This window comes from Physeter macrocephalus, chromosome 11 (genome assembly GCF_002837175.3).
Source record: "Physeter macrocephalus isolate SW-GA chromosome 11, ASM283717v5, whole genome shotgun sequence".
Classification (NCBI taxonomy): Eukaryota; Metazoa; Chordata; class Mammalia; order Artiodactyla; family Physeteridae; genus Physeter; species Physeter macrocephalus.
This window is the reverse complement of record NC_041224.1, coordinates 15,271,735-15,289,205: the sequence shown is the minus strand read 5'-3', so window position 1 is coordinate 15,289,205 and position 17,471 is coordinate 15,271,735. Positions and strand designations below refer to the sequence as shown.

At 37.3% G+C, this 17,471-nt stretch overlaps 1 protein-coding gene across 29 annotated transcripts in view; it reads left to right on the top strand.

Moving 5' to 3' along the window:
• Window positions 1-17,471, top strand: part of MYO3A (myosin IIIA) — a 206,463-nt gene that overhangs the window by 41,393 nt on the left and 147,599 nt on the right. For 24 of the 29 annotated variants that reach the window (XR_003681774.2, XR_003681775.2, XR_003681776.1 and 21 more), the window contains 4 exons: window positions 5,989-6,065; window positions 9,984-10,129; window positions 12,878-12,943; window positions 15,447-15,602. Coding sequence is in view for 25 of the 29 variants with exons in the window: in XM_028495288.1 (XP_028351089.1) it covers window positions 5,989-6,065; window positions 9,984-10,129; window positions 12,878-12,943; window positions 15,447-15,602 (445 nt within the window). In the remaining 4 variants the exon portion in view is untranslated. Of the gene's footprint in view, window positions 1-2,771; window positions 2,945-5,988; window positions 6,066-9,983; window positions 10,130-12,877; window positions 12,944-15,446; window positions 15,603-17,471 lie in introns of all 29 variants that reach the window. The other 5 variants (XM_055087763.1, XM_055087764.1, XM_055087761.1 and 2 more) reach the window with 1 other exon arrangement.

Sequence of the window (17,471 nt, the reverse complement as noted above, 5' to 3'; positions counted from 1 at the left end):
TTTGCTAGAGTCAATTGGATATTAACTTTAAATATCAAGCTATTTAATTACACTAAAAGTAAGATTCAGTTTGCTAATGCTAGTTATGAGTAGAGCCTTTAAGAAAACCTTTTGTTTTCTTGTTAAGTGGGCTAGGCTTTTACAGAAAACCACCAGCCACGTCAGAGAATAAAAAGACAAGTGAGCTTGCAGATGTTATAAATGAAATACATTAGCAGTCACTGGTGTATGATCAATCAATAAATAACACGACCTCCCAGGAGGTAAACCCCTTTAGGCAAGTCAACTAACGTCTGAAAAAGCAGTCCTCATTTGGAATAGAAAATGAAAGAGAGACTAAATTTAAAGGGCAGTACTCAGTTCTCATTTCTACAGATTTCTCTCTGGGGATCTTCATTTCTAATAGAATAGTTAACATTTCAATACCAAAGTACAGAATGTACTTCTTGTGACTTATTTAGACATCGTTCTTATGACAGTATTTTATGGCTTTCAATCTCTTATTACCCACATGCTAAATTTTAGATCAAATCCCCAATGAATAATGTAGGTCAAAGAGAAGTTGTGACTTATTTATTAATAACCCACTTTTGTAGCATCCGTGTTAAATTTCCTGGTTTTATTAATTGTATTGTGGGTAGGTAGGGGAATGTCCTTGTTTGTAGCAATCATACATTAAAGTATTTGGGGGTGAAAGGGCATCATGTAGCCCACTTACATTACATGGTTTACATACTTACATACTTAAATGGTTCAGGAAACAAAATTATTTATACTTCTCTTGCCAACTTTTCTCTAAGGTTGAGATTATGTCAAAAAATTTTTTTAACTATGGAGTAGAGTTGGAGACAGCACATACGTCTAAAGATGTTTATGTATATGTCTAAAGATTATATGTATACACACCTATATATCTACCAGATATATATATTTGGTAGTTGAATGTTATGAATCTTGAAAATTTGAGAGCTAGTGCTTTATATAATGAAATGATATATTGAAAAAAGAAACTAGAGGGAAGAACCATTTTTAAAAGTTGTCAGAGCTTTAGAATTTTCATACCTATACAAAAAATTAATATTTTCCTCAGTCAGAATTTATTTTTATACTTCAGGGAGGTGACCTTTATTTTATTTGAAAGGAAAGACATGTATGAATTCTTTCAATTTGTAAAGCAAAACCATGAATAAATGGACTCTTTGTTTTAGACCTCTGTGTTTCCAACGGAACCTATGGGCTCAACTCTGCCAAAGCGAACATTTTCTGATGTTGAACGAAGCTGTTTGGCCTTATAGATAGTGTATATGTCTTGGTCAAGGGCCTTTCAGTTGTAAGGACAAGAACCCCCAACTAGTTCCAAAAAGGAGTAAGATACAAAAGGCAATTTCCTAGATAAGAAGAACAGGAGGAAGGGGACTGGAACAGACAGAAGAACGGAAGATGAGAACCAAGACCGCTTGCTGCGTGTCACTCTCTCACTGGAGAAACTGAATCTCTCCTCTCTGCTTCTCTTTGAGTGTCTACAGAGCAGCCTCTGGAGTCTTCATGTTGCCCAACAAGGCTTCTCAAAAATAGCAGCCTCAACTGTCTCAGCCTTCATGACCTTATGGGTCTAGTGCCAGAAGCTAACCAATCCAGACTTTCAGCACCTAAATCCAAAGGAATTGGGAGTGAGAGAAGGAGCTCAGCTGGACAGGCAGGGTCAGACATCCCCTTTGATGCAGTCAGCCGTGACTGGGAACTGGGCTGATACACGACAGGCGCATCTGCCTGGGCCTTCCTCTTCTGAAAGTAACTGTAAATAAAGATTTTTTTTAAAAGAGGGTTATGGAAAGGGAGAGACAAAGAAATTTCTAAATATCCTAGAGAATATTTTTTTTCTTATTGATGGGCACTGCCCTATATTCTGAGAGATGTTCAAAATTCTGGTTTTTATTGTTGAAATTAAATTACGTAAAGTACACCAAAAAATTCTGTTACGAAGTTAAGAATGGATTTCAGACATCTTGAAAGAGTTTTCATTTAGCAACAAATGAAAGAAAACCTATATCTAGGGAATTACCTAACACAAAAACAAACTACCTCAGTGCAGGGTAGCAATTTTAGTGTAAGTCACCAGTTCTGCCTTTCCATGATGTGATCGCTTTAGGGGTACCAAAGAGGACTTTCCTTCTGTTTTTTTAAGAATCACGTCTTTGTCTTCTCAGTTTTTCTCATTGTAAAATAAGTGTTTTGGACCAGCACTCAATGATCTTATTTATTTATTATTATTATTTTTTAATTAATATATTTAATTAATTTATTTTTGGCTGCATTGGGTCTTCGTTGCTGTGCGTGGGCTTTAGTTGCGGCGAGCAGGGGCAACTCTTCGTTGTGGTGCATGGGCTTCTCACTGCAGTGGCTTCTCTTGTTGCGGAGCACGGGCTCTAGGCAAACGGGCTTCAGTAGTTGTGGCACACGGGCTCAGTAGTTGTGGCTCACAGGCTCTAGAGCTCAGTCTCAGTAGTTGCGGCACAAGTTGGGGCTTAGTTGCTCTGCAGCATGTGGGATCTTCCTGGACCAGGGCTTGAACCCGTGTCCCCTGTATTGGCAGGCAGATTCTTAACCACTGCACCACCAGGGAAGGCCGTCCTGTTGCCTTTTAAAGTAATTTAAGTGAGTCATTCTTAAGAGAATTTTGCATTTTTCTACCTTCTTAGCTAATTTTCTTGTGGGAATTTATGTTAAGTAAAAATGCCATTTGTCCTCAGAAAACTCATTTTTCTCTCCAGCTAAGGTTTACTAACCTGAAAATGAACACGTTAAATGTTACGACCATTAAGTTGCCTTCTAGTTCTGAAGTAGTTGGTTGTGTTGGAAAAATGATCTTCAGAGTTAACAGTCATTGCAGAAGCATTCAACAAACATGATTCGGTCAAGACCTTCCTCTGTTACTCTTTCATAGGTGTGTGTCCTGTTTTCAATGTGATAATTATCCAGTATTCTCAGACTCAAGGGTTTCTTATTCTACCTACTTGCATTTTTCCTTTTTCACTTATTTTGAGACTTTGTTTTTCCTTCTTCACATTCTGGGCTGAATTTTTCTTGTTCCCATTCAGTTTACAGGAACCAGGTGTAAAACAGTCTTTCTGAAGGATCCCAAAGGACTCTAAATATATGAGACTCCATTAGCATTGTAATTCATTATCCCAGATATCATTGATGTGCAGAAATATCCATAACTTATTATGAAATATTCATAATACTTATTTTAATATCATCCTTTAAGATTATCTTTATACATTTCATAATGTATATATTACTATACTTGGAAATATGTAGAAAATAGTCTGTATCTATATCGAGTATGCTTGCTCAGAAGTTTCTTATTGTTTGGAATGTGTGATCAAGAAGTTTGGAGGCCAAACGTTTGCTTTAAAAAATTCTTAATTCATATTAATATAAAACCTAATAACTCTTAGACTTTGTAAACTCATTATTATTGACCATTACCCTTGTTAGTTTGCTCCTTTATATGTAAAATCATTAGGTTCTTGTATCAGTCCGAGTTCCTTGATTGTAGGCAGCAGAAACTTAACTCTGACCAACTTAGGCAATGCTACGGAAAATGGCACCGAGTGGCCTACAAGGCCAAGGGAGAAGCTGGGCAGTCCGGCCTCCTAGGAAAGGGCTCTGGCATCCCTGGGCCTCCAGAGCAGCATCACCTGGGCTAATCCTTAGACCCTCAACACCGGATGACTCACCCTGGTCACTCTAGTCTAGTCCCTCTGGTGTCTCCACTCAAGATTCACATTTCCAGGAAGTCTGAATGGTCTGTCTTGGGTCCTGTGCCACACCCTAAGTCACTCTTCTTAGCCTCCTTCCCAGTATATTTCCTGTGGAGTATGTAGGGATGGTCCTTTCCTGACATCCATATCTATAAATTCAGACGCCAGGGCATGACTGCTTGCTGAAAAATGCCAATTCTAGCGACATCATATTTTCTTTATCTTCAGAAAGAAGAAAAATGTATCAAATGATTAGTCTAAAGTGTCACTTTCTTACCAGGAGCAAAACTTCCGATATTTTACTCAGTTGTGGTTTTTTCTACCCCCTTTACATTTTGCTTAAATGACGTTTGAATTCTTAAACTACCTTTATGAAATGGAAGCAAAAATGTTCACCGAGGGTCAAATATAATTTTCAATTTTTTCATAAATAATTATAAGCCCTTAGAATAAATTTTAGTAGATTTATAATCAATTTTAAGTTAAATTTCTTTTAAAATCTATTTACTTTTCCTACTTATATAAATAAATTACTGTACTCTGATACTATAAAAGTCAAGCTTAATCATTCCTCCCTTTAATTCATAGGAAAAGACAAGATAAAATGTTTAGATTTATACTTAATTGTTCTGAAAGGTAAAATACCTCGAGTAGAGATAGAGGTAGAGTATGCATTTGGGAGAAATGTGTATTAAATGTTTATTCCCTTTCTTCAGGTCATGTATTAGAAAATATTCAAGGGAGAACCTTCAATCACAGATTAGATAATTTCCTTTGAATTTCAAAGATGATTTCATGAGGATATTTTTTCTGTCAAATGATAAGCTTTTTTAAAGGCAAAATGTGAAGGCCATAGATGAAGATTCCACTTAGGACAAGATTAATACATTAGTGGAGGAGCTCCTTGAGGGACGAAATTAATATGAAACCAAAACATACTGCCTAGCCCTCTGCTCAAGTATGTTTCCACCAGTGAAATGCCCTTTTGGCTGAATATGGCCTTTGAATTTCATGACAATGTATCATCTTGGAGGAATCATCTTGGAGGAATCAAATATATCCAATTTTAAACCTCAATTAGTGCCTTTTTTCTACTTGGCCTATAAGGTAAACAGCTAGAGCCTAAAACAAATGTGACACCGGGAGGTACTCTTCAAAACAGGGACATCAAGGAGTTAAAGTCCATGATTTGGGGATAACCGATCAAGTCCAGAGCAGGTCAAGGGAAGCAGCACCGTGCAGCCAGAGGAGCAAAAGTATGAAATGTGAGGAGGGAGACTATACTCTGGATTTTCCTGAGTCAGTTATGATTGTATCTTACCAGGTGGAATTAATGAGATGACATGATTGAAATATTTGGTTATTCCTTTTCATTGTAATCCTTCTGTGTATAATTCTCTAAAGGAAAAGAACTGATTCTATTGATGGTGTTGGTTTACATAGATGTAGTTAATTTGAAATTTCCGGTCAGGTGTGATTTGTCGCAAGTTGACAGATGGAAAATAATTTTATTCACATTCACAAGTCACCTACTATGTGCATACCACGATATAAAACATTCTCAAATTCACCAGAATTTAGTAGTGCAGAGAGGGAGGTGGGAGTGGAGAGAGCCTACCTTTCAAATCATAACTACGTGCCAAAATATGCAATACAGACAAATAGTTTAAAATCTAGAAGGTCAAAAGATACAGAGGTTAGTATGATCAGGAGCAGATTAAGTCAGCAAGGGGGAACTAAAACTTGGAATGGGCCTTTAAGCCTGGATATGTTTGGATATGAGAAATAGAAAATAGGAGGACCATTGTGTATCTTGGCTATGTAGACATCCTGACTTAGGATACGTTAAGGTGAAGTTCAAGTCCAATGGCTTGAACTTCATTGTGTATCTTGGCTATGTAGACATCCTGACTTAGGATACGTTAAGGTGAAGTTCACGTCCAATGGCTTGAACTTCAATCTGTTTTATATATAGTAGTTGGCATCTGCTAATCCCAATCCCATTTTACAGATCTTTAAATTAACTAAGTGTGGGGAAAAGTTTGTGTTTGATCGGAGCTCACAATACGTGGAATCAAAAGAACTGGGGTTTGAGTCCTGATTCTATCCAAACTGTAAGGGAACAGAATTTTAATATTAGTTTGTAAGCAAATTTATTGCAGTTGGAATCTCCTTACCTGAGTAATGAACGCAAGAAGTAAGTCTCGTCTCTTCCTTCCAGGAGTGTCTGCACAGCTCACCAGCACCTGGCACCGTCGGAATACATCTGTAGGAACGCCCTTTTGGATGGCTCCTGAGGTCAGATAGAGTTTTGAGGGAGGCAAATGTAATATTTGATCCTTTCTGAGTTTCCTTTTTATGCATACTCTAGCTCCATATGCGTTTTTGGAATATACTAGAAGAAAATGTCAGTTGTGGTGTTTTTTTTTTTTTTTTTTTTTTTTTTTTTTTTTTTGTGGTACGCGGGCCTCTCACCGTTGTGGCCTCTCCCGTTGAGGAGCACAGGCTCCGGACGCACAGGCTCAGCGGCCATGGCTCTTGGGCCCAGCCGCTCCGCGGCACGTGGGATCCTCCCGGACCGGGGCACGAACCCGCGTCCCCCGCATCGGCAGGCGGACTCTCAACCACTGCGCCACCAGGGAAGCCCAGTTGTGTTGTTTTTATGTGACATAATTACATGTGTGAGGAGGGACATGGGAGATAATAAATGGGCTCTGAGCAAATATGTGAATAAATGAGGGATTGAATGAATGAGTCACATGAGGTAAAGAGAAACTACAGTTGAACAACACAGGTTTGAACTGCGGGTTTGCTTCTACGCAAATTTTTTTTCAATAAATATAGTACCTGTATTTTCATTTTACAGATTGTTTTCTTTTTTTATTGAAGTATAGTTGATTTACAATGTTGTGTTAGTTTCTGCTGTACAGCAAAGTGATTTAGTTATACATGTATATGTTCTTTTTCCTGTTCTTTTTCATTTTAGGTTATTACAAGATATTGAATGTAGTTCCCTGTGCTATACAGTAGGACCTTGTTGTTTATCTGTTTTATATATAGTAGTTGGTATCTGCTAATCCCAATCCCATTTTACAGATCTTTAAATTAACTAAGTGTGGGGAAAAGTTTGTGTTTGATCAGAGCTCACAATATGTGGAATCAAAAGAACTAGGGTTTGAGTCCTGATTCTATCCAAACTGTGTCAGCTTCCTGACCTTGGGTGAGTCATTTATCCATTCCTCTGTTTTTGAGGCAGAGATAGCAGTACGTGGATTTTCGACTGCTCGGGGGGTTGGAACCCCTAACCCTGTATTGTTCAAGGGTCAGCTGTACCTGCAGCCTTGATTTTTCATTAAATATACTTTTAATTGCTTAGCATGCATCTCTCTTAATGATATTTAGATTCTGTTTTTAACTTGGATAGAAATATAAAAACGCCTAGCTTTGTTTAAGGTCAGATTGAGGCCTATTAACCTGTGTTTATAGAAGGTTCCCATGTTGAGTCACTCTGCTTCGGGCCATATTGCACTTCCGGAGATTCTTTTCACCATCACCTTTGGGATGTTGTAGAGAAACTGCTAAAATAGTTGAGGAAAAATGTTTTCTAGAGTCACATCTTTTCTCCACAGTCACTGTTAATGCCTTTAATCCTTTTAATTATGTTTATCAGTAGAGAACATATGTTTGAAAGCTCTCTGCAACCTTTGGGAAAAGCTCTGCTATTTACCTACAACTCTAGCGAGTGAAGGGAGGAGAAGTAATTCAAATACTACATTAATATTGCAAAATCGTAGAATTAAATTTGCTTGAGGATTAAATCCTGGTGTACTGTTCCTATTTTAATACTAGTTCAATTACTACTTGCAAAAAAAAGTTAAAATGTAAGTGTAATGTAAAACATGGAGAAAAGGATAAGTTAGCTTAAGAAACTAAAAAATTCCAATGGATTCAAAAATTTTTTGAACAGGGAGAACATCTTAGAATAAAAGTAGAAAGTATAGTTATATAAGCAAAAACAAAATTGAATAAGAGTATCTCAAATAAAAATGCTAAAAAAAATTGAGTAAGAATCTCAAGTGAGAGTTTCTTCAGTTTGTTCTGATACATTACTGTTGTTTTAAAAGCTTATGAAAAATTTTCAAAGTGAAAAATTAATAAAATTTAGCTATAATACCAAGCTTTGCATCTTATCCACATATATGATTAATTACTATAAAAATACTATAATATATAAAACAAAATGTTTAATATTAAATAATCGTCTAGCTTTATATTTTTCATGTTAATTTATAGCAACAAAGCCAGTATTATATTTTAAGTTTGCCATTTAGTAAAAATAATTTTGATTAGTAGATCTTGGAACCAGTCTATGAGGAAAAGGAAATATTTTGATCTATCTAAAATTGAATTACCAGAATAATAAATAAGTTAATAATTAAAATTGATACTTCTTACTATGTAATTACTAGATAGGCATTTTACTGATAAGTCATTATTTATTATTAATAAGCCTACTGTAGTACAAATAGGGTTTGAAAGTGCTTTCCTGCTCAGCAAACCAATGGATATTATATAAAAGAGAAAGGTTCACTGTGGTCTTTTCAAACTGTCATATAAATATATGTTCAAGATTTTGTGCCTATTATATGCATCTCCCTGTAATAAGCATATTCCAACTTGTGAATGATTGGCAATATTTCAATAAATTTCCACTTACCTAGAATTGTTGAAGAATGTATTTTGAATACATTTTGAGTAATCAACTATCTAGTTAATGAAGACATCACATATATGCCAGCTCTATGTTATTCATGTCAAATTGCTATGAATTAGAAAAGAATAAGGTAAACAAAATTGTTCAAATTGATTATCAGTTGAAAAGTGAAATTCTTGATTTGACATTTTTTCAGTTAAATTCTAGATCAAAGGTAGCATTTGTCAGTTACGTAAAGCCATCCTTCCCAAACTAGAGTATGTGTGTTTCACAGTGAAGGGGACAGGGGAGACAGTGGCTGTGCTGGGTGACCATGTAACTTACTGTCCAAGCCAGGACACTTTGGAGAGTGAAAGGGGATGGTATTTATAATGACTCTAGGGAAGCGAGCATAAACCTAGAACATCATGGGAAAATTGGGGCATAAATTCATCCTCTGTGCCAACACAGGGATTTTTTAATGTGTTAAGCTTGATGTTAAGTAGAGTCAGAAAGATGAACTACGTTCCAGACAGGACCTTAGATTCCTTTCACTTTGCATATCATTTCATAGTACTATAGTTAAATGATAAAACTCTAACCTGCCATTATCCCCACATCATTTTTTATTTGTCTTGTGAGTTGGCATTCACAAAATGTAAAATTTTTTTAAATGTAAAAAATAGTTTTAAAAATTTATAGTTGAATTTTCTTTTTGTTATCACTGATGTTACAATTCTTATTTGCAGTCTGTCTGTATTTATACTTACACATTTAGAAATAAATTGTGAAGTAACTGTGTAATAATTCTTCTGTGTTAACACTATTTCATGATATTGCAAAAAAGATTCCCCCCTTTTTTTTCTTGTCTCTTAGTGACATCCTTTGATTAATGGAATTTTTAAAAAGCTGGTTGTAGCTTTACTATTTAGTGTGCTCCCAGATAACTGCTGATAAAGCCTTACCAATGTTTATTTTTATCCAGTTTATTTTTCTCTTATTAATGGCATAAGCCTTTTTGCATTTCTCCACACTTGTCTCATTCCTGCCTTCTAGTTGTCAGAAAAGATTGAGGCCATTTAACTAGACTGCTCTCAAGCTTATTGTTCTTTACCTCCTTTGCTTTTTATTTGTTAAAGATGTATTCTTTATCTTTGCTGAGATGAATGACTCTGTTCACTCATCAAATGTGTATCAAGTGACTATCATTGCATAGGTGTTAGCTGTGTATTTGATTACATCCCTTCCCATGGGGTACACTGTTTCAGTCCCCTTTCTGTTTTGCATTTTCAAAAATTTTTTTTCATAGGTTTCTTCTCATACTTGCAATCCTGCTAAGATATTCTCTGTTCTCAGAATAAAACTACTGCTACTGATTATAATTTGAGCTTTACTCCCGTGTGTTACTGCCTTCGCTCGGAGCTCTCAAACCTCATCAGTTTGAACACTTACACATTGTTCTAAGCATTTTGCTATGTGCTTGTTAAAGTCACAAACTTCATTTTTCTTTCATTTTCTACTAGGTGATTGCATGTGAACAGCAGTTGGATACAACTTACGATGCCAGATGTGACACGTGGTCCCTGGGGATCACGGCCATCGAGCTTGGGGATGGAGATCCTCCACTGGCAGACCTCCATCCCATGCGAGCACTCTTCAAAATACCAAGGTCAGGGGGCTCTCACACTGGGTCCAGTACCTGCAGCCCATCTGTCTTCCTCTAGCCACTGAGTGCTCGTCAAGCTCCTCATGGAAATACCCAGATATATTTCATTAGGTTGGGAGCAGAGTGGCCTGGAATATCATGCTGCTTCTTCCGAGACACTCTTTTTGTTCCATAGTTGCATTTCCCTGGTCTAAGTAAAAGAGCTTTCTCTTGGTACTAAGTATGTCTTTTTTTCTTTGGCAAGGATTTGCGCTCAGAAAACAGCAGTTCCTGCCACTGTTGATCCATTCCCAGATTCATCAGTGAGGCTCCCTGGTCCACAGTCAGTGTAACAGTGATGTGCTTCATTTCACTCTATCAATCTAGTAATTTTTTTACTACTTGCTAATACTTCCCTTTGTTTAGAACTTTAAGATAATAGTATTAAGAAAATTAGAAATAAAATTTATTGATAAAGTAATGATTTCAAATTTGTTAGTGTTTTGAATATATTAATATGAAACACTAAACTTAGAAGAATAATCTCTTTGGATCCAGGAAGATGCTTTTCTATGGAGTCCCCTCCCCTTCAATGTGTGTATTGACAGACTTTCCCCTGCTGATCTTATCACTAATTAAACACTGTTTTATATATGCTTTGGGTAGTTCCTAGATATTTCAGGAAACTGATGTGAAAATACTGCCTCTTTTTATTATAAATGTGTTGTCTTTTGAAGACTTTCTTAAGGGTTTTGCCTGGTACCTTAATTTTAATGAAATGCACACAGAGAGGGCCTGTGGTGACAGGGGTCCAGGGCAGAGAGGGTAGTGTATGTTACAGTTTGTTACCACAGTCTCCATTAAATAAATTGTGTGGTCCTAATGCCTATAGAACACTGAATCATATGCACAAAGCCCTGGTGGGGCGTGGTTCCGGTCCTAAAGAAATAATGCCAATATGACCTATTCATTTCCAAATAGATCTGTTTGGAATATTTGGCATGTAATTAAATTAGTATAGGACCAAATCATTTGAATTTGTTTTTAACTTTACCTTGGAATTTTCTGTCCTGTCTATATGTTCTGAATTATAATGCCTTAGAGATAGATCATCGTTTACATAACAGTTTCAATGTATCTCTCAGGTCTTACTGTTTGTAAAATATATTGCTTATTTGGTAAGTGGGGAAGCAAGATTACAAAAAAGAGCAGAGGGCCTTCCCTGGAGGTCCAGTGGTTTAAGACTCACTCTGTGCCTTCCACTGCAGGGGGCGCAGGTTCGATCCTTGGTTGGGGACTAGGAGCCTGCACGCGGCGCTGTGCAGCCAAAAAAAAAAGGCAGAAAACCTGCTCTATACCAAGTCAGACATTTCATTAAATTTGAGGAAAACAAACAAAAAAATCTGTATATCCTAATTCCTACTGTCATTCAGTATGTAAGATGAAGCACTATTCTTCCTGAGCCATTTAAATTACGGTTTAAATGACCACAGTTAGCCTAGTGTTACTGCTCTTGGTGATGGCACCACATGGAGGAAGGATGCTACTGTTGATACATATCGTACCTATGAGCAAGTACTTCTGGAAGCTGCACCATCTTAGTTCTTATTACGTCTACCACCAGTATTTCTCTGAAATGGAATTCTAAGAATACTGACTGTAGAAATGAGAAAAAAAAGGGGGATCTGAAAAGCTACCCGGTTCTGAATGTCCTAAAATCATCAAAACCTTGTTATACTCCAAGAAACCGATAAATCTCTTAGAAAGGAAATTTTCAGGAGAACAAGAAGCAAAGCAAGATTGTTGCAGAAAAGAATTACTTCTTTTAATGTTCAAATCAGCAATCTTCAAATAGTCCTAGGATCATAAAATGAGCTTTAGGTGTGATCTAGGGTAGATGAGTAGCTGTACTTTTCTTTAATGAGCCTGTACAGACTGTACATTAATTTCGTTATAAGCTATTTAAGGACTAATGCAGAGCTGAAGACAAAGTATTTCCATTCCACTAATGAAAACGAGGAGCTGTTGGAATTAACATAAAGCAGCACTTCAGCAAATTCAACTCTCCTGGTTGATCAGTGTGCTTGATTACAGTTAGATCAGCCTCAGTTTCAAATGATGTTCCTTTGTATTCATGAACATACCAAAAAAAGAAAAGATTCGTTCAGCTTAAAATGAAAGGAATTAATAACAGAATCTTCTAAGTGGCATTCAGAGCTTTATTGCTAATCATATTTTCCAGTTCCTTACTTTTGTAACCTTGTTTCTGGCCCTCTACCCAGTAACAACAGAACAAGTCGTAAAGGCATTCTACTATACAGGCCCCTCTATGCTGCAGTTTCCTCCATATTCTGAACACTTCTCCTTTCAGGTCACCTCTGTGTACCCTGAATATTCCTCAGAGATTTCTGCTGGACTCAAAAGAAAAAATCTTTTCCCCAGTAGTCATTGTTTCTATTCGGCTAAGTATTTATGTTTTCCTCTAGGGCTCTCAGTTCAAAGCAAGAAGCTTCTTTCAAAGAAGAAAAATTATCAGCTAGAAAAAAATGCATCATATATTAAGTGCTTTCCGAGAAGCAAGGAAAGTGTCATTCCATATAAAGAATGATTAAAAACTAATTATCTGTCTTTAAATTGGAAAATGATGGTAATGCTTGATTATACCTGGCAGAATCTTAATGCAGCAATGCATTAGTCTGGCTGGCTCTGCCTCTTAATTTTTATCGTTACTCACCAATGTGCACAGTCCAACCTTGTATCTTATTTTTCTAGGAATCCACCCCCAAAACTGAGGCAGCCTGAGATATGGTCAGCAGAATTCAATGACTTCATCAGCAAGTGAGTAATAACAGAGTCTTTTAAAAGAATTAACGATATCCCATTCTGCTGTAACTTTGAGATGTGCTTTTTATAACAATTCCTCTGTGCTTCTGAATCTCCTCCTTATCTCTTAAATAGCCCCAGAAGTTTGCATGATTTTCTTCAAAACACGCATTTGTAGTGTCTTCTGAATGTTCAGTGAACCCATTATTGTTCTGATAATGATCTCAGGGTCTTGTTCATTCACTTAGCGATAGCTGTGCTTCTGCAGGCGTTGCATCCTCCACGAACCTGTTCTTCTGTCCACCTGCCCTTTGCAGCCTCACCCTCAGCATGTCCCACCTTCTCACCCATCGTCTGTTCAGTCCGTTTCTTAGCCCTTCATTTATCTGCATCGCTAATTCCCATCACAGGGAAGTTGTCATTGCACTTGGTGAGTCAGATAATCATACAGATAAAATGCTTATACGTTTGAAGTTCACTTTTAATTTGACAGATGTTTAGTACAAGTGCAGTGCCTCCAGACAATTGACTAGAAGCTATGAGTCAGCCATTTCTAAATCTGTCCATGAACTTTTTTCACAGTCTTTATCATGACTTAACCTTGAGAAAATAAGGGAAGGGATGACTGCAAGTTGTAAATGGGAGAGAGGGGTCATTAAGCTTTGATGTGTCAAAGCTCACTCAGAAAATGTAAAGAGGGCAAAAAAGTAGAGGAACCGGTCATCCTTGTCCATACTGCTATCACTGGTTTTCCTACCAAGAATATCTGCTTGTTTCTATAAAAAGAGTTATTTAAGGGTTATGAAAATACAAGAAAGTTCGATAATCTGCTTTTTTTTTAGTTTTCACTTAAATAGTCTTTACTGAGTATGTACTATGCACTGCAGAATATTTAATAAACTGCAGTCGAATTTCACAGACCTCTCAGGAGAATTGTTGGTAGCTTTGAAGGGCTCCCCACGATTCATAGCCACGTCCCGTGTCCGCAGATCCTTCCGCGTGGATCCTCAGTGGGACTTGGTGACTTTGACATATCGGCACAATTTCACCTCTGAGCGACATTTCCTGGTTTCCCCCAAGCAGTTAGGACTCTACCCTGGGAGCTCTCCCGTCCTTTGTTCCTCTTCCTCTAGTAGCATTTCCTCTTTTATTTCACTACCTGTTTAGAGGTCTTTCTCCCTCACTAGCCAGTAAACAACTCCAGGGCACTGAATGTGCCTTACTTGTCACTGTAACTCTGGTGTCTAGCAGAGTGGCTGGCACACATCAGCTATCTGATAATGTTTTACCTGAATAAAATAACCTCCTATGTGACTAAACTCAATACGTAGATATGAGTGCTGCAGGTGGCAGAAATCGACACAATCTCTGAAAGTAAATGAAAACTAAGAGCACTTGTTCTTATTTCCAGACATTGTCATCCTCATTCCTTAGCATCTTTTAGCATCCCTGGGTAGTATCTTTTTAGGTAAGCCCAATAGAATAAACTGCCAAATTCTCATCCCAGGGGGATTAACAATGCAGATGAGAAATGGCATGGGTCAGATCAGACATGGGTTCCTTCTTCTTTTTTCTTTTTTTCTACCCCCAAATGACAGCCCCACTCTGACCAGTTTTCTCATAATCATAGATCCTCAGAACCTCAGGGTTGGAAAGGTATGCAGAGCGTAAATCCTTCTTGAACATGTGCACCGAGGGGCCATCCAATCAGTAAACCCCTAATAAAAATAGTCCTACTTCCCAGTGTGGTCCTTTCCATCTTTGATAAGCCTATCAAAAAGTTCTCCCTTATACTGACCAGAAATCTGTGTCTCTCTTCATTCTCCCCATCGATCCTAGATTCTTTTGTCCCTCGTGACTGAAAACTAGTCTAATCCCTCTTCCAAATATCTGAAGACAGTGGGTTAAACATCCAGCGTTTGTTCCAATGTTCCTCCTGTGATGCCGTTTCAGGTGCTCTCACCTGGTTGATCCTATCAAGAGGTGTGGTACACATTCGTACTTCTCCTGGAGGACCTCAAAAAACATCCACTGACAAGGGATTTAAACATCCTCAGCACATAAGCCCTCGCAGATGGGTTAGCAGTTTTATCACGTAGGAAGAAATAGATCAATTGAGAAACCTTTAAAAGCATTAGGGAAGGGAAACTGAAAAGTTTGTTTTAATTCTAGGTAAGCATTAAAACTGTAATGACTGCATTATTGTTTATCTTTAGCTACTGACTTGTAAAGGAGACTTTGCAATGGAGAATGAGTTCAGTTATCACTCTGCAGTGATGCTTACTGGGAGGCTAGGGGAGGGGAATTTAGTTGGAAGTTGATATCACTACGGCGTAATCTCTCACAGATTAATTCATCATATGACAGTTCTAACGTTGTTTGAGATGTGCTTCCTGGGCTGAGCATCGATGAAGAACATCATTCCATTGTGTTAGAGCAGTTTTTAGGACTGTGAATGAATGATAAATGCAAAACTCTAACTTATCTAATAATGGCATGTTCCTTTTTGCCAGTGCAGGTGCTTGACTAAAGATTATGAAAAGCGTCCAACAGTGTCAGATCTTTTACAGCATAAATTCATTACTCAAGTTGAAGGCAAAGATGCGATGTTACAAAAACAACTCACGGAATTCATTGGTATTTACCAGTGCACGGGAGGCTCAGAAAAGGCCAGGTAATTAAATAGCATCTTGACTCCAAAATCCAAAGATCATCTAAAGAGTCTGACAATTTTATAATGCAATGGTTGTTAAGGTGAGAAAAGAACTCCCTGGTTTAATGATTTAAATTCCCTGGTTGTGGTTTGGAGATAAAGCGGTATTTGAATGAAAAGTGAATGTCACATGTTGAGTTGCATCCTGAGATGGTAAAATTACTGGCAGCATTTTTTTTCCTTTCTTTTTGAATTTTATTTTATTTTATTTTTATACAGCAGGTCCTTATTAGTCATTCATTTTATACACATCAGTGTATACATGTCAATCCCAATCTCCCAATTCATCACACCACCACCGCCCCCCGCTGCTTTCCCCGCTTGGTGTCCATATCTTTGTTCTCTACATCTGTGTCTCAACTTCTGCCCTGCAAACCGGTTCATCTGTACCATTTTTTAGGTTCTACATATATGCGTTAGTATACGATATTTGTTCTTCTCTTTCTGACTTACTTCACTCTGTATGACAGTCTCTAGATGCATCCACGTCTCTACAAGTGACCCAATTTCGTTCCTTTTTATGGCTGAGTAATAGTCCATTGTATATATGTACCACATCTTCTTTATCCATTCGTCTGTCCATGGGCATTTAGGTTGCTTCCATGACCTGGCTATTGTAAATAGCGCAGCAATGAACAATGAGGTGCATGTGTCTTTTTGAATTATGGTTTTCTCTGGATATATGCCCAGTAGTGGGATTGCTGGATCATATGGCAGTTCTAGTTTTAGTTTTTTAAGGAACCTCCATACTGTTCTCCTTAGTGGCTGTATCAATTTACACTCCCACCAACAGTGCCATCTGTATGTCTTCTTTGGAGAAATGTCTATTTAGGTCTTCTGCCCATTTTTGGATTGGGTTGTTTGTTTTTTTAATATTGAGTTGCATGAGCTGTTTATATATTTTGGAGATTAATCCTTTGTCCATTGATTCGTTTGCAAATATTTTCTCCCATTCTGAGGATTGTCTTTTCCTCTTTTTTATAGTTTCCTTTGCTGTGCAAAAGCTTTTAAGTTTCATTAGGTCCTGTTTGTTTATTTTTGTTTTAATTTCCAATACTCTGGGAGGTGGGTCAAAAAATGTGCTGCTGTGATTTATGTCAGAGTGTTTGTTCTTCCTATGTTTTCCTCTAAGAGTTTTATAGTGTATGATCTTACACTTAGGTCTTTCAACCATATTGAGTTTATTTTTGTGTATGGTGTTAGGGAGTGTTCTAATTTCATTCTTTTACATGTAGCTGTCCAGTTGTCCCAGCACCATTTATTGAAGAGACTGTCTTTTCTTCATTTGTATATCCTAGCCTCCTTTTTCATAGATTAGTTGACCATAGGTGTGTGGGTTTATCTCTAGGCTTTCTATCCTGTTCCATTGATCTATATTTCTGTTTTTGTGCCAGTACCATATTGTCTTGATTACTGTAGTGTAGTCTGAAGTTAGGGAGTCTGATTCTTCCAGCTCTCTTTTTTTCCCTCAAGACGGCTTTGGCTATTTGGGGTCTTCTGTGTCTCCATACAAATGTTAAGATAGTTGTTCTAGTTCGGTAAAAAATGCGATTGGTAATTTGATAGGGATTGCATTGAATCTGTAGATTGCTTTGGGTAGTTTGGTCATTTTCAAAATGTTGATTCTTCCAATCCAAGAACATGGTATATCTCTCCATCTGTTGGTATCATCTTTAATTTCTTTCATCAGTGTCTTATAGTTTTCTGCCTACCTGTCTTTTGTCTCTGTAGGTGGGTTTATTTCTAGGTATTTCATTCTTTTTGTTGCAATGGTAAATTGGAGTGTTTCCTTAATTTCTCTTTCAGATTTTTCATCATTAGTGTATAGGA